The 24,559-nt window shown below is 50.6% G+C and overlaps 2 protein-coding genes across 5 annotated transcripts in view; one reads left to right on the top strand and one right to left on the bottom strand.

Annotated features, from left to right (window-relative positions):
* Positions 1-24,559, bottom strand: part of LOC122394346 (mitoguardin-like) — a 37,603-nt gene that overhangs the window by 7,171 nt on the left and 5,873 nt on the right. The window contains exon 1 of one of the 4 annotated variants that reach the window (XM_043391180.1): positions 1,121-1,345. The exons of the other annotated variants lie outside the window; for them this stretch is intronic. The gene's annotated coding sequence lies outside the window, so the exon portion shown is untranslated. Of the gene's footprint in view, positions 1-1,120; positions 1,346-24,559 lie in introns of those variants that run through there. 4 annotated transcript variants of the gene reach the window in all.
* Positions 10,129-11,907, top strand: LOC122394343. The gene has a single exon (XM_043391175.1). The coding sequence runs from the start codon at positions 10,129-10,131 to the stop codon at positions 11,905-11,907; it is 1,779 nt and encodes a 592-aa protein (XP_043247110.1).

Consider the following 24,559-nt stretch of genomic DNA (forward strand, 5'->3'; position numbering starts at 1 on the left):
CAGCATCAGTAAGCATTGCGTGACCAGATGAATATTGAATGTTGCATGGTGTGAGTCTATCACAGATCTTACGAGGGCCATATGGGCTTCACGGTTTTAGAACCTGATGTTATTTCTGTATGTGTCTGCATGCTTTTGCCTGTTCGAAATACATACTGTCTCATCTTGTCTGGACGTGCTAGGACTTAGTAAACTTTGATATGTGGGGTTCATGATGACACATATTGCAGTAATCAGACTATTGTAGTTATAAATGGACAAGTTTGTAATGGACAATAAATGGACCACAAGGCCTGCAGCCCTGATGGTCTCAGCGCACGCATCTTACACGAGTGCGCAGAGGAGTTTGCGGTCCCTCTGGACATCATCTGTCGGCTATCGGTGCACTCTGGGGTGTTCCCGTCAGCTTGGAAGCGGGCCAACGTCATTCCCGTTTTCAAAAAAGGCTCTAAAAAGCTTCCTGAGAACTACAGACCAGTCTCTCTCTTAGCACTTTGTTCCAAAATTCTGGAGAGGGTGGTGTGCGATGGTCTGCTCCAAGCTGTCCATCCTGCGCTGCCTCCTTCACAGCACGGCTTTCTTCCAAAACGTTCATGTGTCACCAATTTAGTTTTTTTTTTTTTAAATCATTGCTGGACTTCGTTGTCGGAGGGATCGCAAACTGATGCCATTTACACTGACTACTCCTCTGCTTTTACCAGTGTGTGCCACAGGCTTCTTTTACACAAACTTGAGCACTCTTTTAGCATTTCAGGAGTTGCGCTTGACTGGGTCGATTCTTACTTGAGCCAGCGACTCCAAAGAGTCGTTCTCGAAGGGAAACACTCCGACTGGATACCGGTTCAATCCGGAGTGCCGGAAGGCAGCATTTTAGGTCCTTTACTTTTTAATTGCTACGTCGCTGACCTTCCAAATCACATCAAAACATCGTCTCTGTCATATGCAGACGACGTCAAAATTTTTCACCGGATCAACTCGAAACAAGACACTAGTGCCCTTCAGGCCGACCTGGATCGCCTTAGTGTGTGGTCCAAAACCTGGCTCTTAAAGCTCAACCCGGTCAAGTGCAAATCTATCACCTTCACCCTTCGCAAGTCACCTCATCACGCCTCATACTCACTGGACGGCCACCAGCTTGAGCGATGTCAACGCGTGCGTGATCTTGGTGTTATTTTAGACACAAAACTCACATTCGCTGAGCACGTAGATGCCACTGTTTCAAAGGCCAATCGTATGTTGGGACTGCTCATGAGAAGCATGCAGGTGTCCACTCGTGCACATAGAGTTAAATTCGATCACGCTGCATGTCTAATCGCCTACAAAGCACACGTGCGATCTGTAATAGAATACTCGAGTGTTATATGGTCTGGTGCCGCTGTCACCCACTTGTGTAGATTTGAGCGTCTCCAACATCGATTCCTGATGTGGCTGGGAGCTAGAACTCAGCCTTCATGCCCGCCTCTCGACTATCAGTCCCTGCTGTGCAAGTTTGGTTGCGCATCTGTTAAGACCCGCCTTATTCAGTCTGATTTAATGTTTGCGTGTTCAGCACTGAGGGGGCACCTAGACTGCGCTGAGATATCGGGACTGTTCCCTTTATCCGTACCAGGCCGACGCACACGACGCCCTGAGCTGTTCCACGTACCTCGTGGAAGTGGCAGGGTCGACTCTGTGAGGAGAGGCTTTTTGGTGCGAGTTCCTCAACTGCTCAACTCGCTTATGCAGGATAACAGGATATCAGAGCGACTTATTCCAGCCGTCCCGATCTTTGAGATCGGACTTAGTTCAGTTTGCTGGTCGTCAGGGCTCTTACGTATGCTAACTCCGTGGTAGGAAGTAGCATATAAAGTTGCGTCGTGCTGTTTTTATTACGTAGTTACATGCATTTTCATTTATAATGTGTGCTTCTTTTAACACCATCTCCTTCTACTATTACATCCTCTTATCATCATCTCCATACCATTTACCAGTGGCGGCGGAAGCAGGGGGGCAAGGGGGGCAGCTGCACCCTAAAGCTATGGAAAGGGGCGCCTCGAAAATCTGTAGAGGAGGCAGGAAGTTAAAGGTAGTGTGCCACCTTTGAAAGATTTCCCGTTTTATTTTTCCTAGGATAAGAAGCTTCTGTTTTTACCTAATATCGCAAAAAAAATCAAAAATGGGCCTGGAATAGTGCCTTTTTCGCCTAAAAGTTTATCGGTTTTTAGATATGTATAACAACTGTAGTGGGCTCACCTGCAAACAGGCGTCGGGCAGCAATCGCGAATGCGGCGCACTTGTGACAATAAGCAAAGGTCATTATAGTGTTACGACCATACGACGTACGGGAATGAGTTATCAGCTGTCTAATCGTAGACAACACAATGTCGAGCCTTAAACTGTAAGCCTGTATTGGTATTGTTTCTTAAATTTGGCTGTCGAGCATTAATTTGTGGTTTGAAATATGATTTTATGTAAAATAATTGATATGAAACAGCCGTCTCTTAAGTTATGACCCCATTACACCACACGCAAGTGGCAGAAATGACAATGATCAGCTGACGCATTTTTCTTGGCCGAAGTCAGAGCGCGCGGCCCGACGCACCACGCGTATTTGGAAATTCCGACCTCGACGAGCATCAGAAGCCACCTAACAGGCGTGTTCGAAACCGCAGGAGATGATGATGAACGGGTTTATCGAAACTTGATTGGATGAGCCTATCGGTAATAGCGATTTTAGTGTGTGCATTTATTGTTCATAGTGGTGTGAAATGTGGTTGGGGTACGACCGACAACCCGTCGGGGCGAATTTCGCACTGGGGTACTCAAAATTTGAAGAATTTAAGACGTTTCCATAAGTTTTGAAGGTATGGATAAGTTCTAAAAATCCGGTTCTCCTTATCCGGGTCATTAACTCCATATGGTCCAGGAAAGCTGGCACACTACCTTTAAGAGGTGCGGCAGCCATAAAGCTGAGCAGTGCGACACCGCAACTGATAAAGGCACTTGTGACACGAAGAGGGTGGCAATGACGTGGGAAAAGTATCTTTTGATATGCTGAAGAGTGGAGGGCATCCTTATCTGAAACAAAGGCAGATGCTGCCGACCCTGTCGAATATAATCTTGCCAGGCGATAAAGGCTAGGAGGGCGCAGCCACTCGAGAAGCGCGCCATGCGGAAGAGGGGCGCCTGCATGCGTAAGAGGGGCGCCTGTGTGTGGGATGAAAAAGAAGCATTTATGGAGACGTCTTTGAAGGCGATAGCCTCCGAACGCCAACACGAACATATGAGGGCTTATAGCGTTGCAGGCTCCATGCGACAAAAAGGGGCGCCTGATGGCCGATATGCGAGAGGAAATTAGTTTGTGTAACATTTATCGGGGGCGGTTTGCCGTTTACAACATATGAATGTTAACCCGCGCCCCGCTGGGGGGGGGCAGAATCTGCCCCCCTCCCGTTTTTCGCCAATAACTTCTAAACGCGTTACGCCAGCGGTGTCAAACTTTCAGTACCTTATCATACATCAATTTGACACGTTTCCTGAAAATTTGAGCGAAATCCGTCGGAAAATTTTTGAGAAATTGACGTTTTAGTGACGTCATGTTCGCCATTTTCGCCTCAAAAACGGCAAAATTTCAAACGCCGCTAACAACTTCATTTTTAAAGGAATCAAGACGTAACAAAAAAGGTTATACGTGATTCTACTTTGTCTATCAAATGGCTATCTCGGTTTTTTGAAAATTATGGATTTTGGCCAAATTTTTTCCTAAAAACTGACTTTTTTGGGAAAATATTTATAAAATCCAAAATTTTGAGTTTATCGAAAAAAACGGAGTATATGTCAAAGAAGTGGTCTATGTGCACCTACATACCAATTTTTAGAAGAATCGGTTCAAAAATGTGGGAGTTATTCAAAATTGTATGACGTCACGACACACAAATTTTTTGAAAAATGATTTTTTGGAAGTTCTAGACCTCGTACGGAAACAAAAATAGCACCATTCGATTCGCCGTGAAAAAATGCATCGGATAGACACCTTTTTAGGCCTTAACAACCAACTTCAAAATTTGACCTCACTTGACCTGACCTTGACCTGACCTCGACCTGAAACTCATCCAGAGGTGGTCCATATCACTTATTGAGTGTGCCTATTGAATTCCATGAGTAAAATGACCCATAAAACATGTGTCGCACATGCCCTTTTCTATATTTTGTTTTTGGTGACCTGACCTGACCTGACCTGACCTTGACCTTGACCTTTGAATGACATTGTGTGCAACGAATATTGTCTTGGTAGTCTAAGAACACGTTTTGGGCAATCAGTCTCAGTCCATTCTTCGGCAACTACGGTGCAAGGCCGATACTGTAGAAACTTGCATTTTGTACCCTTGACCTGACCTTGACCTGACCTCTGACCTACTTAAGCAAAAAAATTTGGGCTCTTAAGATCCGCCTTGTTGAGAGCTTTCGATTGCCGTTTTCCCCGTCTTTCTACGACCATCGGTTCGGAAGTTAGACAGGGGGGCAGAATCTGCCCCCCCCCCCCCAGCAGGGCGCGTATGGCTGAATAGCCCAGCGGGGCGCGGGTTAAGGGAGGTCCGAGATTGGGGCCTGTAAAATTGCACTGTCCGTATGGGGCGGTTACACCCCTAGTGCTAGGGCGTATTTTGCGTTTTTTTACTGGGGAGATGATTATGACCAGGAATAGCACTCTGCAAACTTCTATGGGCGCCTGTATAGGGGCGAAACTGATTTTCCAGTGCAGGGACGGCCATCGGCATTGTGGGGCGGCATTCATTCCACTGGGGCGTCTGCCAGTGTTGAAGGGCGGTATTCATTTCAATGGGGTGCCCGTTGGTGTTGATGGGCGACATGTATCACCTGGGGCGCCTATCGGAGATTGGGGCGGCATTAATTTCACTGAGGCGCCTACCGGCGTTGACGGGTGGTATTTATTCATCCGGGGCGCTTATCGGTGGTATAGGCCGGCATTCGCTTCACTGAGGTGCCTATCGGTGTTTTAAGGCGGCAGTAAATCCACTGGTGTCTGGGGCGCCTACCGGCGTCGAAAGGCGACATTCATAATTCATTTCAATGGGAGGCATATTGGTGTTGATGTGTAACATTCATTCTCCTGGGGCGCCCGGCAATGAGGGGGCGGCATTTATTCCGTTCCCCTGGTATGGGCCCCTATCGGTGTGGAGGCGTCGCCGTCGTATTAGTTTGAATGAAGGTTACATTTACGCTATGGAACGTACCTAACTATTTCTCATTACATAAAAACTGTAATTCTGAACGTGTTAACCCTCGCACGACCAGGCCATTTCTCATAACGCGAACGACCAGGGGGGGGGGTTGTTACGACCCCCCCCCCTGGCGTTTCGAAACGGAAGGTCGTAGAGCTTAGCGGAAAAAACCAACGGATTGCTCTCAACGAGATCTCGCGATTGGTGGTACCTATATTTTTTGGTCCTAGGTCAACATTTGACCTACTTTTGACCGGTCAAAGGTCAAATTTTCGGAAAAATATACTTTTTTCAACTTTCCGCGGCGATTGCGGCAAAACGGTGGGAGATATCGACTTGAAATCTTCACTATCGTGTTCCTTGATCAATTCTCTATCGTTTGGTATGTACTTCGTTTCCCTAGCTCTAAAAATGGCGCGTTGGGAGCGCCGGAAGTCGGCAAGGTCACAGTCGGCGGCAGAAATTCGAAAATTCAAAATTTAAATTTTTGAAATCTGATTGTATTTTTGGATTTGGGAGGTCCATTTGCTCCCTATAGAAGCTAATATTGCTGCATATTCCCATTGAGGTGACAAGAATTAGCAAAATAGTGGTTCGGGCGCTTTTCAAAAATAGTACCGGACGCTGTTCCTCTTGTGACGTCATAGCTCCGTGACCTGACCTGACCCGGTCAAATTTCTTATACCATATGATAGCCAATACTTGCCCCAACATGCATGGGAAGTTTCATCACGATCCATCAACCGATGTCCGTACCACCGGCAGGAAACCTCGGGCGTTGGCACTCAGTTTGTGAAAATCCGGCCGGAGGCTGTACCTCTTATGACGTCATAACTCCGTGACCTGACATGACCCGATCAATTTTTTTCGGCAAAAGATGCGCAAAGGTTGCCCCAGAGGGTATTGAAAATTTCAGCCCGCTACGACAAGCCGTTTAGCGTGCACTTCGAAAAAACCTCAGTGGGGGGGGGTTGATACAACCCCCCCCCCTAGGCGTTCTAGGGTTAACCCTCGCCCTGGCAGGGGGGGGGGTCGATGCGACCCCCCCCCCCTAAGGTTTTTCGAAGATAGCGTAAAAACGGCGGCGCGCAGCGCCGCCAAATTTGGCACAGCCTATGGGGCAACCTTTTTACATATGACCTGAAAATTTCAGGTCCGGGTGACCTTGGGTCAGGTCACCAGGTCAGAAAAACCGGTACAAGGTCATGGTCAAATTTCAATTTTCTGTTTGCAGCTGTCCAACTCACAGTTTTGGACTGATTTCCTTCAAACTTTCAGGATGTGCTAAGTTCACCGAGTTGTATAACATATAGTTCGGGTTTTTTTAGGTCACTGACCTGAGGTCAGTTAGAGGTCATTACGTCGTAATGTTAAGCCTATAGGAAAATAGGGTAAGGTGCCTAATTAGCGACCCTTTCCGATTTGCGACCTACCTCCCTACAGAAAAACTGGCAGGAGAAAACGGGGTAAAAACATCGTCAAAAAGTCAGCCATACTTTGGTTATCAAATTAAATTATTTTCCGGTGGTCGATGGTTCTGGTGGGACGTTTCAGGTGAGTTTAAATAAAAATGACGAGTTTCTTATCCAAAACGTGTGTGTTTGGGCCCTCTCTGATGAAAAGCGATGCACATTAGGATGCTGCACCTTTTTTATTCTGAATTGACATTCCTTTTTTAATTGATTGTCGTTTTCCCATAGTGAATCGCTCAACTGTGCACAGCATGGCGGTTAAAAATGTGTCGCAACTCATATTTCCTATTTGCGCCTGACATGGTCGCAAATAGCTCAAGAAGGAAAAGAAAGGGGAAAAGAGAGAAATGAAAATGAGTTGTTGCTGAAGCTTGCAATGTGTGGCAGGGGATGCCAAATGTCATCACCGACTGCAGGGGTGCCGAATTCAGCGCGGACCTCGAATATCATACAAGATAGCCCGCAAAAATTTGGGTTTCTGCCTTCTTTTCGCCTTCCGTGCATCACGTGATCAGTTTTTACTTACGTAAATGTGTTGGATAAACGTTCCTGTCCGAGTGATTGAGTGCTTTGCGTATAGGTTACCTTTTTGAGATCATATTTCATCTTTTCAGGCGTCGCATTTTTTGCCATTTTTAGTGTGGGGAAACTCATAGACTTATTAGCGACCCTCCCCGGTCGCTAATCGGGAAGAGTTCCCTATTAGCGTTTTTTGCAATGGTTTGCCAAAATGCTCACTACAAATATGTTAGTGAATATTGGGGCAGAAAATGACTATATTTAAATAGAAAAATGAACGATCTCTCCGAAAATCAAGCCAGTAACACAGTGGCACCCACAGAGCGTGAGCAATGACGGTTCAAATTAAGTGGGTCGCTAATTAGGCACCTTACCCTACTAAATTCGGAAAATACTGGAGATATCCGCTTCGTTCTATCACTTTTGTGCTTTGAAACCACAGTACGTAACAGCAGGTCACTTGGTGCTTCTTTGTTTGGTGTACTTATCCATGGGTCAGGTCAAATGAGGTCAACTGAGGTCAAATGACGTTTTTGCCAATAACTTGGCGCATAATGACGCTAGAGCTTAAAAAATGGTATCATTGTGTTCCTGGTGATCAGCCGAATCGAATGATATGCAATATGATGCAATTTGGTTAACTTGAACTTAAGTTATTAATTTAAGTTTACTTAGAATTTAAGAAAAACTTTAAGTACACTTAAGCAAGCTAAAAATTATATCATTCGACGCGCCTTGACGTGCTGAGTTCACTGGTGCTTTTCTTTTTGCTCTATCTTAATTAGATCAAAAGTTATAAGCGAAAAACTTTTGACCTGTTTTTAGCGAAATTTTTACATTTATACCCCCCAAACCCCCCCCCCCCCCTAAATATTGACCTAGAGCAACCAAATTTGCACAGGGGCGAGAACTCCAGGGGGTCCACCTACCTACCAAATTTGGTGTTTCTAGGTGCCTGTGCTGGGCGGTGCCTAGTAATACGCCGCACGCGAGTGTGATATTATCTTGCGTTAGGATGGTCTGACCTATTGGCGTATTGAGGGCGATTGGGAGGTTGCGAAGAGTTTTGGTGAAGAGCGAAGTGAATGAAAGTAATGTGGATTATTGGGTGATGTGTTGAGCGCGTTTGCTTAGAAAATATATCAATTCGCTACAAGCTATTTCGGCTATTAACGTAAAATGGCAGGTTTACAAATTAAGGATTTCTTGCAGCCGTTTGACGGATCCGGCGATGTAGTGCAGTGGCTAACGAAAGTAGATGTTGTTGCGAAGCTACGTAAAATCAAGAATGTCGCAGAAGTTATTCCTCTTTTCCTTGAGGGTGCCGCCTTCGCTGTGTATAACGAGATGGCAGAGGAAGAAAAAGTAAACGCGGAGTGCGTCCGACAAGCACTGACTGTCGCGTTTGCGACCAACCCCTTCCGTGCCTATGAGGAGATGTGCAGGCGAGTGTGGCGGGATGAACCGGTAGATGTGTACCTGACGGACCTCCGGCGGCTGGCGCGTCTGGCTGGAGTAACTTCCGATATTCTTTTGCTGCGTGCGTTCGTCGTGGGTCTCCCAGCAGCTGTATCAAGAGAGCTGCGTGCACTGCCAGGCGTGGAGAGGATGCCGCTCTCCGATGTTGTGGAGCGCGCTCGCTGTCTGGTGGGAGAGCTTGTCGAGCGGCCTGTGGTGACCTCTGCGGCTGCAGTGGCACGCAGAGGCGCCCCGCTTAAAGGAGCGGTTCGATGCTACGGTTGTGGGGGTCCCCATCTTCTACGGTTTTGCAATGCTGCTGTGAAGACACCACTGTGTTGCTGGAACTGCGGGTGCGAGGGCCACTTGGCCAGAGACTGCCGTGTGGGAAACGACGCAGGGAGAGCTGGTGCGCCGGCAGCTCCCCCGCAGCAGGGTTAAAGGCGTTGCCGATTGTTCCAGTGGCTGTCAATGGAAAAGAGTTCCAGGCACTTCTAGACACAGGCTGCTCTCGAACTGTAATCGCCGTGTGGACAAGTGGGGCTCTTCGGCGTGGAGGACAAGAGATAGTGACTGTTGATGGTAGTCGAATTACCTGTGCTGGAACAGCGTCAGTCACGTTGAAGGTCTGCGGGACTGTGATAGCAGCAGATTGTGTGGTGGTGAATCAGCTGCTCAGAGGTGTAGACGTGGTGCTGGGCATGGATGTGTTGACTCGGTTGGGCGGAGTCAAAATCGATGGTGACGGAGTAAAGCTGGCATGTGGAGCTGACAGCAAAAGAGACGCGTACAATGAGGAGATCGCAGCAGTCGGGAGAGGCGTGGAAGCTGCGGCTGCGTCGTCAGTGACTGCTGAAGGTAAAGATGATGCCGACAACAGTAGCGCTTGTGAGGGAAGGAGACAATCACCCGGAAGAGACGAGATATCTGGGGCTACACCGTCGATGGTTGTTGAAGATCAGGATTTTAGCGCCTCTTTCGACGGTTGTAAATGGACCGTGAGCTGGAAGTGGAAAGATCGCGCACCAGAATTGGCAAACACAGTAGAAATATACCAGAGCACCTTGAATGAGGAAACAGAAGAAAAGTTTGAAGAGGAAATCCAGAAGTGGATTGAGGCGGGCTGGCTACAGCTTCAAGAAGGCGAGCCTACTGGTGGCGTGATACCGCTGATGGCGGTCATGCAAGAGAACAAAAAGAAGGTGCGCCCAGTGTTCGACTTCAGGGAGTTGAATGAATTTGTTGAAAATCATACGAGCGGGGACATTGCAGTGTGTGACGAAAGCATTCGAAAATGGAGACAGATTCCTGAACCAGTACGCACACTGGATTTGAAAGCAGCATACCTCCAGATTCATGTAGACTCTTCTCTGTGGAAGTACCAGCAGGTCAGGTTCAAAGGGAAGACATATGTTCTCACGCGCCTAGGTTTTGGCCTGAACTGTTCTCCTCGAATCATGTCGAAGATCTTGAGTGAGGTGCTGGCACAGGACAGTTCAGTGCAGAGCGGGACAGATCACTTCATGGATGACATCATCGTGCAAGAGAATATAGTCACCGCAGACCAAGTGGCGGCTCATCTGCAAAAATACGGTCTCGAGACAAAACCACCAGAGGCGCTGGACGGCGGACGTGTGCTGGGTCTCCAGCTGAACCGTGACAGCCAGGAGGGTCTTCAGTTCAGCAGAGGCAACGAGATCCCTGTCATGGACGCATCTGTCAAGCTAACACGTAGAAAACTGTTCTCGATCTGTGGTCGCCTCACCGGTCACTATCCGGTCTGCGGGTGGCTCCGAGTGGCGTGCAGCTACATCAAGAGGAGAAGCGAGGGTGTGCGATGGGAGGACGATGTCGGAATGGATGTGCGTCTGATGACAGAAGAGCTTCTTGAGAAGGTTCAGGAGCATGACCCTGTGCGAGGCCCATGGCTGGTGAAAAATGAAGCAAAGCACGGCCGCGTTTGGTGTGATGCGAGTAGCCTGGCGATGGGGGTCGCACTGGAAATCAATGGAGCCATTGTAGAAGACGCAGCCTGGCTGAGGAAAACAACAGACTACAATCACATAAACATCGCCGAACTAGATGCAGCAGTGCGTGGTGTGAATCTAAGTCTGAAGTGGGGACTGCAGTCGGTAGAAGTCATCACTGACTCCGTGACGGTTAAGCGGTGGCTGTCTTCAGCGTTGGAAGGAAACTGCAGGATAAAAGTCGCAGGGATGTCGGAACTGCTGGTCAGACGTCGCCTGGGTCTCTTCAAGGAGTTGGTGGATTCATATTCGCTGCTGGTGACAATTCAGCTGGTAGAATCCAAGAAAAACAGAGCTGACATCCTCACAAGAGTGAGCAAGCGATGGCTGGGCGGAGAAAAGGACAAAGACGTGTGCGCGGCTAATGTCGAACTGCTACACGCGGAACACCATTTCGGAGTGGACAAGACGCTCTATCTGGGACAGCTGGTAGATCCTGAGCTGACCAGGGCAGAAGTTGAGCAATGTGTGCAGCGATGCGCCCCATGTCAGTCCATCGACCCATCACCAGTCACTCATGAGGGTGGAAGTCTAGCTGTCACAGACAACTGGTCACGTCTGGCAGTGGACACGACCCACTTCGGAAACCGCTGCTACATTACAGTAGTAGACTGCGGTCCAAGTAGACATGCGATTTGGAGGAGAATTCGATCAGAAAACGCAGAAGATGTGGCCACTGTGTTAGAGGAATTGTTCAGGGAACGAGGTCCGGTGGATGAACTTCTGTGTGACAACAGCACCACGTTCCGCTCTTACAAGCTAGCGGAACTGTGCCGCCAGTGGAACATCCGACAGAGATTCCGAGCAGCATATCGTCCATCTGGCAATGGCATTGTAGAGCGGAATCACAGGACAATCAAGCGCATGGCCGCGCGAGGTGGTATCACCCCACTCAAGGCAGTTTTCTGGTACAACCTGGCAGCAAAGGACGGAAGTGACCCGAGCACGGCACCAAGCAGGGGGATATTCACATATCGGTGGCGCCATCCGGAGGCCCAACCGAAGGACCCGGCTCTGAGCGAGGAGAGGATGACTCACGAGTACCGTGTCGGTGACCAGGTCTGGGTGAAGCCGCCCGGTGCCAGGTGCACTACCCGCTGGTCTACTGGCCAGGTGACCGGTGTGGTGTCGGGCAACACTGTGCTGGTGGATGGTGTACCCCGGCATGTGCTGGACGTTAGAAGGGTAACGCCAGAGGGGGGCAGCTAAGCTGACGTGTATAAGTGGTGTATGGGGTAGTTATTGATGCTGTGATGTGGACATCAAGGGGGCATGTGCTGGGCGGTGCCTAGTAATACGCCGCACGCGAGTGTGATATTATCTTGCGTTAGGATGGTCTGACCTATTGGCGTATTGAGGGCGATTGGGAGGTTGCGAAGAGTTTTGGTGAAGAGCGAAGTGAATGAAAGTAATGTGGATTATTGGGTGATGTGTTGAGCGCGTTTGCTTAGAAAATATATCAATTCGCTACAGTGCCATAGGAGCCAATCGCGAGGGGGGTCGCATCGACCCCCCCCCCCCTGCCAGGCCGTGTTATGAAAAATGCCCTGCCAGGGCGAGGGTTAACAGGTACAACACATTGTCAAACGTCTCTTCACTGTTTGTGTTACTACATCCGTGTATATGGTAAGGGGCGCCCAGCGGGAAGGGGCGCTTCAATATCGTTTGCACCCCTATCCTAGAATACCTTCCGCCGCCACTGCCATTTACACTATTTTAACGTTTATTTTAACCTCATTTTCTGACTTTATGGTAAACTGCTCTGATTTATCATTATTTGTTCTTATTTTATTTTATTTTATTTTGTATTCATCCTCTTACCCATGCGGCCTCCACTTATCCTTTTATGGCATTCATGTTTTTGCGTTTTTGCGCTTTTACCACACATTATACATATTTTACACATTTTATTCATTACTGCATCAGCGTTTGCCGTTTTGGCATGGATGTCTTTGTGTGTGCGTGTTTTTGTGCTTATCAGTGTTTGTGTGTGTTATGACTGCAGCCGTAACTGGGCCTTAGCCTGTGGTTGTTTTTTGGTCAAATAAACCTGATACCTGATACCTGATTAATGGGATCGGATGAGGCACTAGGATGGCCTGGTAGATCCGTCTAATCGAGCTCGGGACGCGTCAACAAGCTTGATCTATTGGTTTGCTTGATACTGGAATTCTCTCCAGTGCTTGTCAAGCCGGTTTTTGTAGCTGTTGGTTGACGGTGCGCAGACAACATCTTCAGGGAGGCCGTTCCAATCAGTCACTACCCGGGCTGAAAGGTGCTGGCGCCTGACTCGGTTGGTTGCAGGCTTCTTGGCGATCTTCAATCTGTGGCCGCGAGTACGCGTTGTGAGTGCAGGCGTGAAGAAGTCGTCCTTGTTCAAGTCGCAGCGACCGTGGATGATGTTGTAGGTCGTGATCATATCGCCGCGACGGCGCCGGTGTTGCAGGGACGGAAGGTTCAGTCTTCTCAGCCTTTCCTCATACGGGAGGTGACGGAGCTCGGGGACAAGGCGAGTCGCTCTCCTTTGTACTCTCTCGACCTGTCGCCTGTCCGCAGCATTGAACGGGCCCCATATCTGATTACAATACTCCAAGTGCGGACGGACCAGTGATTTGTAGAGTACGGGAAGCGTCTTTCTGTCGATGTGCGCGAAGCTGTGCTTGATTAGTCCAAGCATTCGGTTGGCCTTACCGATGGCAGCTGCTGCTTGTTCCCTGAATTTCAGCCGTTGATCCACGAGAACGCCCAGGTCCTTCTCGATTTCTACCGCCTCCAGGGGTGTGCCTGCGATGGAGTATTCAGCCCGCGCATTACGACTGCCTAGGTGCAAGACCGTGCATTTCGTTGGGTTAAAAGGGAGTCTCCATCTGCGGGACCAGGTCGCCAGGGCATCCAGGTCATTCTGCAGTCTTGTGCGGCTTTGTTCAGTGCTAGCTTCAACGTAAACCTTCGTGTCGTCGGCGAAAAGCCTGCAATCACTGGTAACAGCTCGAGGCAGATCGTTCACGAAGATGATGAATAGCACCGGTCCCAGGACCGTTCCCTGCGGGATGCCGCTGCCAACATCAGTCCAGCCGGAGAAGCTCCCATTCACCACAACTCTTTGTCTTCTTCCCATCAAAAACGAACGGAGCCAGTCGAGAAGACCGCCCCGGACGCCCATGTCGTGGAGCTTCTGAATAAGCCGGAGGTGAGGGACCGAATCAAATGCTCGCCGGAAGTCAAGGTAGGCGATATCCACGGGCTTACCTTCCTCCATCTGCCGGGTCCAGTCCTCGAGTGCACTCAACAGCTGTGTTGCACAGGATCGTCCGGGTCGGAAACCATGCTGGCAGTCGGTTAGTTGGCCGGTGTCCGTTAGATGTCAGAACAGGAACCCTGCCAGCTTCCAGTGAGTGATTGAATAGATCGGTCAGTGGTGGACTCAGAGAGGATGCTAACTCCCTAAGAACTCTGGGATGCACCCTATCAGGACCAGGGGATGATGTCGGGCAAAGGTCGCGAAGCTTGGTCTCCACTTGACCAGGTGTAACTTGAACCGTCTCAAGAAGCGGACCCTGGCAGTTGGAGTTCAGACATGGAACATCTGAGGGGTCTTCGTCCCAGCAGAATACTTTGCTATACGAGTCAGCTAGGACCATAGCTTTGTCAGCATCTGAGTTTGCGACCTCGCCGGTTTCGGTGACCAAGTCATCCACTCTACTCTTGGTCTTTAGCCGGGAGTGAACGTAGCGCCAGAAGGCCTTTGGATTTGTAGAGAGGTTCGCCGCCAGTTGGCGTTCAAAGTCTCTACGCAGGCGTCTGGTAAGGGCCCTCAGCTCTGCTCTGACTCTTGTAAACTGGTAGTAGTCGGTGGTGCACTTTGTCCGAACATATTCTCGCCATGCCTTTTTCTTACGACTTTGAAGAGTGAGAGCAGGGGTGGATTTTTATATTAAGTTGGGGTTGCACGTGCAACCCCAACTTTGAATTGTGCAACCCCAACATCGGTTTGTGCAACCCCAACTTTACAACTGAAATGAATCGGCGGGCGACTCGAATGGTGCCGCTCCCATAACCCTGAGCCATCCCAAAACTCTATGCCACCCGTTGACTTGGCACCATCTTTCAAAAGAGCCCTACCCATCATGTAGGCAATAGTCACCCCTCAACTATCTAGTGTAGTTGCCGCCTCCTCAGACCTCCAATATAGGTGCCGCTCCCTCCAATGTAGGTGCCGCCCCCTCGAATATAAGTGCCGCCCCTCGAATGTAGGCGCCGCCCCTTCGAATGTAGGTGCCTCCCCTCAAATGTAAGTGCCGCCCCCTCGAATGTAGGTGCCGCCCCCTCGAATGTAGGCACCGCCCATTAAATGTAGGCGCCATCCCCTCGAATGTAGGCGCCACCCCCTCGAATGTTGGTGCCGCCCCTCAAATGTACCTAAATGCCGCCCCTCGAATGTAGGTGCCGCCCCCTCGAATGTAAGTGCCGCCCCCTCAAATGTAGATGCCGGCCCTCCTCGAATGTAGGTGCCGCCCCCTCAAATGTTAGTGCCGCCCCCTCGAATGTAGGTGTCGGCCCTCCTCGAATGCAGGTGCTCAAATGTTAGTGCCGCCCCCTCGAATGTAGATGCCGGCCCTCCTCGAATGTTGGTGCCGCCCCCCCAAATGTACCTAAATGCCGCCCCTCGAATGTTGGTGCCGCCCCCTCAAATGTTAGTGCCGCCCCCTCTAATGTAGATGCCGGCCCTCCTCGAATGTAGGTGCCGCCCCCTCAAATGTTAGTGCCGGCCCTCCTCGAATGTAGGTGCCGCCCCCTCAAATGTTAGTGCCGCCCCCTCAAATGTTAGTGCCGCCCCCTCAAATGTTAGTGCCGCCCCCTCGAATGTAGATGCCGGCCCTCCTCGAATGTAGGTGCCGCCCCCTCAAATGTTAGTGCCGCCCCTCGAATGTAGGTGCCGGCCCTCCTCGAATGCAGGTGCCGCCCCCTCAAATGTTAGTGCCGCCCCCTCGAATGTAGGTGCCGGCCCTCCTCAAATGCAGGTGCCGCCCCCTCGAATGAAGGTGCCGCGCCGCCCCCTCAAATGTTGGCCCCGGCCACTTATGCATAGGTGTCATCAGTCATCCCATAAAATGCAGGTGCCGTCCCTTCGAATGTAGATGGCACCCCCTAGGGTGTAGTTGCCGCCCGCTAAGGCCTAGTTGTAGTGCAGCCCCCTCAAATGTAGGTGCTACACCCAGACCCCTAAATGTAGGTGCCACCCCTTGAAATGAAGGTGCCTTTCCCTCACATGTAGATAGATGCCGCCCCCCATGCGTGGGTGCCGCCCCTCAAGTTAGGGTGCTGCCCATAAAATGTAGGTGCCGTCCCCTCTAAGTGTAGGCGCTGCCGCCTCAAGAGCGAATGCCATCGCCGCCCCCTCTAATGTAGGTACTACCCTCCTCTCAAGAGCTTGAGCTGTCACAAGGCCGTATAGAGCTGTCGGACATGCAAAATGACCAGTTAAAAAAATCGTGGATTTCGATTCCTGGTGCGCCGCTCACCGCTCAGTGGGGGGTGGGGGTGGTGCCCAGTGGAGGTCGCAGGGGGGGGGGGCATCAGGGCCATGGCACCCCAAAGACAAATCAGGGGCCATCATATAATTTGCCCCCTTAAACAACCGATGGGCCCCGATGGGCGTAGGGGCCCTGACTCTTACCCGATTGTCACGAGGCTCAAGAAACCAACGCCAGTTATGTAACAGCCCCCATACCGGTCTTTGAGTATCCTAACTTCTGAGGGCGCTTCAGTGGCCTTCAAGGGCCCACCTTGACCGATGAGGGCCCACATCGACCGATGAGGGCCCACATCGACCGATGAGGGCCCACATCGACCTCTCAGGGCCCTCCACTGGCCCTTGAGGGCCCTAAAGCGGCATCAGGAGTCCCCCAACCGGCCTTTGAGGGCCCCACACTGATCTCTTGATGGCCTCATTTGTCTCTGGGGTTCAGGACTGACCTTTGGGTGCCGGTCACTTAGAGCCCGCATCGACCTCTGAGGGCCTCAAACTGGCCTTTGAGGGCCCTGTACTGGTCTCGAGGGCTCTCAAACTGGTCTCTGGGGGTCCACGCCTCTAATGGTCTCATTTCTTTTTCTGGGGGCCCAAGACTGGCCTTTGGGTGTCCCCGAGGGCCCGTACTGACTTCTGAAGGCCCGATGCCGGTCTCTAAGGGTCCACATCGGCCTCTGAGGGCCCTATGCTGACCTCTGGGGTCCAACACCGACCCATGCTGGTCTTTTAGGGCCCCACACTGACCTCTGAGGGCTCCACGCTGGCCTGTAAGATACCACACCGGCATGTGAGGGCCCACGTCGGCCTCTGATGGTTCCAAACTGCCCTTTGAAGGCTCTGTACTGGTCTCTGAGGGCCTCACACTGCCGGTACGGACCCACGCTGGTCTTTTGAGGGTCCAAACTGGTTTTGTTTGTTTGTTTGTCGTTTATTCATGATTATGGGCATGGACAATGGACAGAAATAAAGTTGAATTGGTGCAAAAGCATAAACTTATTACGAGGCACCTCTTCAACAAAACAAAACGAAACAGAGCATCACCGAAATAAACACACACACACACCAGGTCCCACGCGCAACCCCGCCGCCCCAACGGACCTTCCGACCACTATAGCTGGACCACACGCGCTCCGCCAGCCTGCGGCCTCCCCCTAACTTTGCACGGCGGCCCGTCTGGCCAGACCGGGACGGTGCCGTTCCATGGCATATGCCGTCCCGGCCCCGGGGAGAGCTGTGGGATACCTCCCCGGGCCGGGGAGATCTGGTGGATACCTCCCCGGCGCTCCAGACGGGCCGCGAGCTCCCGCCCGCACCCCCGGAAAATCATCTTTCCCGGGGGTGCCCCCTAACCACCGCCCGGGCGAGGGGAGCGCCGACCCGACCCGACAGGCCGGCGCCCCGCCCGCCCGGGCGGCCGACCGGTCCCTTTCAAGTGGGACCGGTACCCAGGTTGGCCCGGATGGGTCATAGGGGCGGGGGCCCTATGCTCGGCAACTCAGGGTTCCGCCACAGGCCGGCGGAGCCCGCCTGGTCCCATAGTAGACCACATCTGCTGTCCACTGCCCGTGGCATCTTTTTTTTTTAAGCAAATCGTTTTGTTTCAAAAATGAATCCCTGAATGATATGCGCCACTTGCTTCGCTTGATTACTTGCTATGTGAGTTCCCTTCAAAAGTATGTCAAGTTGTACTTTGTCAAGTAATTGTGAGAAAGTAGGAATTAATTGTGACATTTCAAAAATCATTCTAATCCTAGCATTAGCATAAAGGGGACAGTGCAAAATAAAATGTTTTTGGTCCTCGCAATGATAGCCACAGGAGCAATTCGGACCATCTACAAGCTGATTTTGAATTCCGAACATATGTGCGTTAAGATGCGACATTCCGAGTCTCAATCTAGTTAGCAAAATGCTTCCCGTTCTCGATCCCAAATTGTAATACAAAGGTTGTGGGGCTTCGCCCAAGCGCTCTCGTATCTCTCGCTTAAAGGAACGTGATGAATGTAAACACCTGATGTGTGATGGCAGACGATTCCAGATCCTTATGGTGGATGGGATGAAGGATTTTTGATAGGATGTAGTTCGATTTGGAGGGAGCGTGAGTGATGCCGCATTGCGAAGTGGTCGTCCTGTGTCTTGTGCTCGTGTGTCGGGTAGAAGTGCAATCGTGTTTGGTGGTAGTGTGTGCCTGTCCTTCATAAGTGCATGGAGCGTGGTGAGTTTGTGGATCTCCCTTCGTGCTTGGAGTGTGGTCCAACCCAAGTCTTGTAGTAGAGTTTTGGTATGTGTTCTGAGAAGAGCTCCTGTGATGAGTCGAGCGGCTCTGTTATGGAGTCGTTCAAGTCGTAGAGAGTCATGAGTAGTCAAGTGTCCATCGTAGATCACGTCACAGTAGTCAAATATGGGGAGAATGTAAACAGTATAAATGTTTTTGAGAATGTGTCTAGGAAGGATTCGTGACAGTGGGTATAGAGGTCCTAGAGCCCTATTCACTTTGGATATGATGTCGTTAACGTGTTGGTGGAAATGCATGTCTGTTGATATGGTTAATCCCAGGTGTTTATGTGCAGTCACACATGGGATCGCTTGACCGTCAAATGTCAGTTTGGGAGGATCGTGTGTGGTCTTGTAAGTGAATGTCTGCTGTATAGTTTTGGCACCATTGAAGGTGATTTTCCAGTCGCTGCCGAACTTCCCTATGGTGGTGAGATCTTGTAAGAGTGAATGTTGAGCATTGGTTGCATTGTGTGTGTGTGGTGTGAATAATGTGGTGTCATCAGCAAAGAACAACATGCTGTTATGAGTTCGATCTGCTAAGTCGTTTAAATAGATGAGTGCTAGAAGGGGCCCCAACACGGAGCCCTGTGGGCATCCAGCGTTGATGGTTCTTGGACGACTAAAACTTTCTCCAACTTTGATTTTTTGAACTCTATTTTCTAAGTATGATTTGAGCCACTTAAAGAGATCCCCTGTAATACCACAATAGTTTTTACACTTAAATAAAAGACCTTCGTGCCATATCTTGTCGAAATATTTGCTGATATCCAGATAGACCACGGTAAAATCGTCACCTTTGTCTAAGGCAGTGTACAGACTATTGGTAAAGTGGATTAGTTGAAGCACCGTACTGTGGTGTGGCCGATAGCCACTTTGATTGTCTGTAAGCAGAGCATTTTCAGTGAGATGATCATGGTCTCTGACGGCCCAAACTGGCCTCCTAGGGCCCAACACCGTGGCTTCGGATGGCCCAATTTCTGTCTCTGGCGGACAAAGACTAACCCTTGGGCACTTCTGAGGGCCCGTACTGGCTTCTGAAGGCCCGATGCCGGTCTCTTAGGACCAACATTGGCCTCTGAGGGCCCATCCTGGCTTTTGAGGACGCTCTGTTCGGTCTTTTAGGGCCCCATACTGACCTCTGAGGGCTCCACGTTGGCCTGTAGAAATCACACTGGCCTCTGAGGACCCACGTCGGCCTCTGATGATTCCAAACTGACCTTTGAAGGCCCTGTACTGGTCTCAGAGCCCAGAGGGCCCTAAACTGGCTTCTAAGGGTCCCAAACTGGCCTCTGAGGGCCCCAAACCGGCCTCTAAATGTCTCACACCGGCTGCTGATAACCCCATTTCTGTCACTGACACCCAAGGCTGGCCCTTGTCCCTTGGGTGCCTCTGAGGGCCCTATGCCGGCCTCTGAGGACCCATGACGGTCTTTAGGGGCCCTGTGGTAGTGTGCTCCTCGATTGTCTCCCTGGAGCCGCCTCTGCGATGACTTGCCCGCCGGCGCATGGACCGACGGCTGGGGTCAGCAGGCGCGGTTGGAATGTGGACCAGTCTTGTTCGAGACACAATGCAAGCGGGAGCCCTACTGTCGCTTATAACAGGCCCCACACTGGACTCTGAGGGCCCCAGTCGGTCTATGGGGTCTCTACACCGCCACTGATGGCCCTATCATGGTCTCTGGGGTGCCAGGTTAGTCTGGTCCCTGAGGGCCCACGTCGGGCCTGGGGGCCCCATACAGGCCTTTGAGGGCCAATATTGGCCTTTGAGGGCCCTACACCGACCTCTGAGGGACCCGAATCGGGCTCCTATGAGGGACCACACTAGCATCTGATGAACCCACTCCGGTCGCTGGGGGCTCAAGATTGAACTTTGGGTGCCTCGCATTGGGCTCTGAGGGCCCACATTGACCTCCGAGAGCTCCACACTGGCCTGTAAGGGATCATATTGGGCTGGCCTCTGATGACCAACTGGTTTTGGAGGGCCAGTACTGGCCAGTGGCCACTCAGAGTCCCAAATCGGCTTTTGAGGGCCATAACCGGCATCTGATGGACCGAACCGGACCCTAGTGGCCCAAAACAGGCCTCAGAGGGCCCCGCACCAGACTCTGAGAGTCCCATCTTTAGTCTCTGGGGTACAAGGAAGAACTTTTGGCGTTTCATACCGTCCTCCAATGTTCCCTGTCAGTCTCTGGTTGGTCCCCATGTCGGAATTTCGGAATTTGAGGGCCGTTATCTCGTCGCAGCGGGACGGCATTAAGGTCTATTACCATATCGGGGTCACATCGGTTTCTGAGGGCCCATGTCTGCTGCTAAGGGTCCCTGGTCTCTGATAGTTCCATTTAGGTCTTTGAGAGGCCAGGCCTGCCCATCATAGGCGCCTCATGCTATCTTCTTATTCTCTGCCGATCTCGGAGGGCCCCTGTCGAGCTGTTTGGCCCGTGCAGGTTTTTAAGGGTCGCTGCTAGTCTCTGAGAGCCCCATGTCGTTAGTTGTGTCTATTTTGGGTCGCATTGGCACCACACATGTCTCTTAGGGCCCATACCAGTCAAGGAGTCCCACATTGACCTCTCAAGGACCAACGCTGGCCTCAAGGGCACACACCACCTCAGAGGTTCCGAACTGGCCTTTGACGACCCCGCACTGGCCTTTGATGACCCCGGGCCCGCACTGGCCTCTGATGGCTCAGGCAGGTCTCGTAAGACCCACGTTGGAGTTCAAAGACCCATACTGCTGTGCGAGGTCTCACCCGGTTTATCAGGGTCAATCTCAATACTGGCCTTAAATGATCTTACGCCGGGCTTATATAAGGGTCTCATACTGGTTTCAGAAGTTTTCCGCTACTTACGAAAAACTTCAAGGGGGGGGGGGGCGGATATTCGCCCCCCTCCGCGGTACGCGGGTTAAGCTAACACACCGCCCCCCAGCGAGGGTCTACAGGGGTCCCTTTGCCAATTCGTCCCCCCCCCCCCCAAACGCCAAGATTACGACCGTACCTACCTGGTGGCGCCCACTTCCGGACTATTGCGCCCCTCGGAACCGCTTTGGGCGCCCTTTCAGGGCTGTGCAACCCCAATAAAAAAAAAAACAAAAAAAAATCCACCCCTGAGTGAGAGCTTCCCTAGTCATATAAAGTTTGTTCTTGCGCCCTGGTGGGTGATTTAATGGAATGCCACGGTCGCAGATTGCAGTTAGCCTGTCTAGAAACACTGCGTAGTGTTCGTCGACAGAGCAGTCTTCAGGGACACTCCAGTCGGCCTCGCGCACCATATGGTTCATCATACCATAATTTCCGCGGTGAAAAGCCGGCTTCCGCGTCGTCGTGGGGTTTCTGGTGTAGCAGCGTATGCCAAACTCCAAAACGGCATGGTCACTACATCCGAGGGGAGGAAGAACATTGAGGTCACATACCATGTCCTCCTCGTTACTCAACACCAGGTCAAGAATGTGGGGTGTTTGGCCCGGCCGGAACCTCGTTGGGGACATCACATGTTGTGTCAGGAAATTGTCCCTTATCACCTCAACAAAGTCGTGGGTCCAGTGCCCATCTGGAGCCTTGGGTATTCCTGTCAACCAGTCTATCTCAGGTGCGTTGAAGTCGCCAGTTATGATCAGGTGACTGGGCCGTGTAGATGTTACACAGTTAAAGGAAATAGTTCACTTTTAACATGGGGGTTTGAACTGGAATAGCAGTTTTGTAGTTTGAGCTGAGACTAGCACAAATCAGAGGCTTTTACGGCCCAACGATCACTCTAGGCTAAGATATTCTATTTCTCGTTCCGAAAAGATTGCCTTACAGAAGAATGCTTGCCTTGCAGAGGAATGCAGTCACGTCATCGTCAGCCAATCAGCATGCTGCTTACGGCCAATGCAGCATGCGTAGGTTTGAACTACGCAATATGATTGGTCGACGCGCAATAAACTTCCGCGTCAACCATGATTTTATATAGAATATAGTTCTTCCTATATTAAAATATAGAAAATAATCCTTTTTACAAAAAGGTTTTATTTTATTTTCTGATCATTTTGAGCATAAAAATCATAAATTCATAGCAAAATACTAATTTCAGGAAAGTGAACTATTTCCTTTAAGGAGTGCGCCCAACTGGTGGGTTGACTCCCGTAGGCTCGACGGGCTTCTATAGATGCAGCCGACAAGCAGGGTATCGGCTCCCAACAGACGGATCCTCACCCATAAGTGCTCTCTGAAGTGTGTTTCAAACTTGGCTTCTGAGCAGGATAGGGGCTCTCTGACGTAAATACAGATACCGCGGGGTCTCATGGCCCCTTCATTTTGTTCTTCAGAACTAAAGTTCAAAAACGAATGGTATCCAGGGATTGAAAATCTTGCAAGAGGGATGGGGTTAAACAAGGCTTTAGGTAGAGCTTCGGTGATTAGGATAATGTCCGGCTCCACACCAGCTATCCTCAAACATAGTTCATCGCGCTTATTAACTAGCTGGTCGGCGTTCGTGTACATACACTTGAGCATATTTTTTTTCATGCCCTAGTCAATTCTGAGTAGGCCCAGCTTCCCCAGTCACTCTCTGCTGTTCACTGTTCTCTGTGTTTGGTGTTTTGTTGCGTGCAACAGCTGGCTGAGTCGGCAGCCGGTCCTTGCTACTTGCTTGTCCTTGTCTGGCTAGTCCCTCCTGTCTGTGACCTGGTGGTGGAACTGAGCTGGTGGGAGGAGCAAGAACAGCCACCTGCCCTGGGTTGTTTGCTGCAGCTGTGGCAGCCTGCTGTTGGACTGGACAAGGGGTGGGGGTTTCAGTCATCATGCTAACAATTCTCCCTCTCCTGATGATCAGGCCAGTTTCACCATTCCTCTTACGCCTGGCCAGTTCGTGGCGCAATTTCTTTCCTTCATCCCTTTCCTCCTTGGTGAGGTCTGGGTTGATGTATATGTTGGTGAACCCAGGGGTATTCCTGAGCTGGGGTGCCATTTTGATCAGCTCCCACTTAGCAGCTTCTGAGTCAAGGGTAGCTACAATGAGTCTTGGCTTCTCTGAGTCATTGCTGGATTTGCCTGCTCTGAAGGACTTGGTGATTCCGACTTGGAGCTGGAATATGTCTCTGATAAGAGCTGTCAATCTTGCTCTGTCATTTGCCATCTTTTCCTCATGTGAGTTTCCATTGGGTTCCTTGAGATTGTGCACTACAATGTTACACCTCCTCTTCTCTTTGTCAGAAAGCACGTTGATGATTTCTCTGGCTGTTGCTGATGGCCTGGTTTGTGCTGAGGCTAATGGCAAGTCATGTATTTTCTTTTCCAGGTTCTTAACAACATCAGCATATGTTCCCTTCTGTTTTTCTTGCTCTTTAACAAGCTGCTTGTGGCTGTTTAGCATGGTTTTGCTTAGGTTGGCTAGCTCTGACATGAGTCGAGCCTGCTCACAGTTAGCTTGTTCAAGCATCTGTCTGTGTAGGTGTAGAGATTCAGCCATTGCAGATGTCTGCTTCGTAACAACTTCCATAAGCTCCTCAAAGTGTTTTTGGTGAGAGACTGTCAGTGTTTCCACCTGGGCTTGGAGTTGGGCGTCACGTTCTTTCAGCTTATCAGTGCAAGCTATGTGGTCTCCCGGGTCAATTTTGAGTTCTGCTTTGCAATCTGCACAAAGCCACAGTAGGTCTTTGTGCAGACCTGCCACTCTGTATGTGGCTAAAGGGACACCTTGACAGGTGCAGTGGTACCAATTGTCACATTTGTCACATTGGAGGGCTTCGTCTCTGTTACTAACTGTTATGCCACAATCCTTCGATGGGCCTCCTTTGCAAACAGCACTAGCAGTGACACTTTCAGCTGAGCTGCCAGCCCTAGACCGACAACCGAATGGTTTGTACATTTCCTCCCCCAATTTTTGCACTGTTGGTGCACAGTGATTGGGGGGACTGTTTGCAGTGTGGGTTTCACGCCCTGACCCTGGAGATGCGTCCAGTGCCTCCAAATCACTGTCCGATAAGCTGTCATGAAAAACAGATCCTTTGTCTGGTTTGGTTCCAAGTTGTTTTGTGGTTACTTTCTGTTCTTCTGTGCGGACGCTCTGGTCCTGATCACCCA

Source organism: Amphibalanus amphitrite, unplaced genomic scaffold (genome assembly GCF_019059575.1).
Source record: "Amphibalanus amphitrite isolate SeventyFive unplaced genomic scaffold, NRLGWU_Aamphi_draft 000586F_arrow, whole genome shotgun sequence".
In the NCBI taxonomy this organism is placed as follows: domain Eukaryota; kingdom Metazoa; phylum Arthropoda; class Thecostraca; order Balanomorpha; family Balanidae; genus Amphibalanus; species Amphibalanus amphitrite.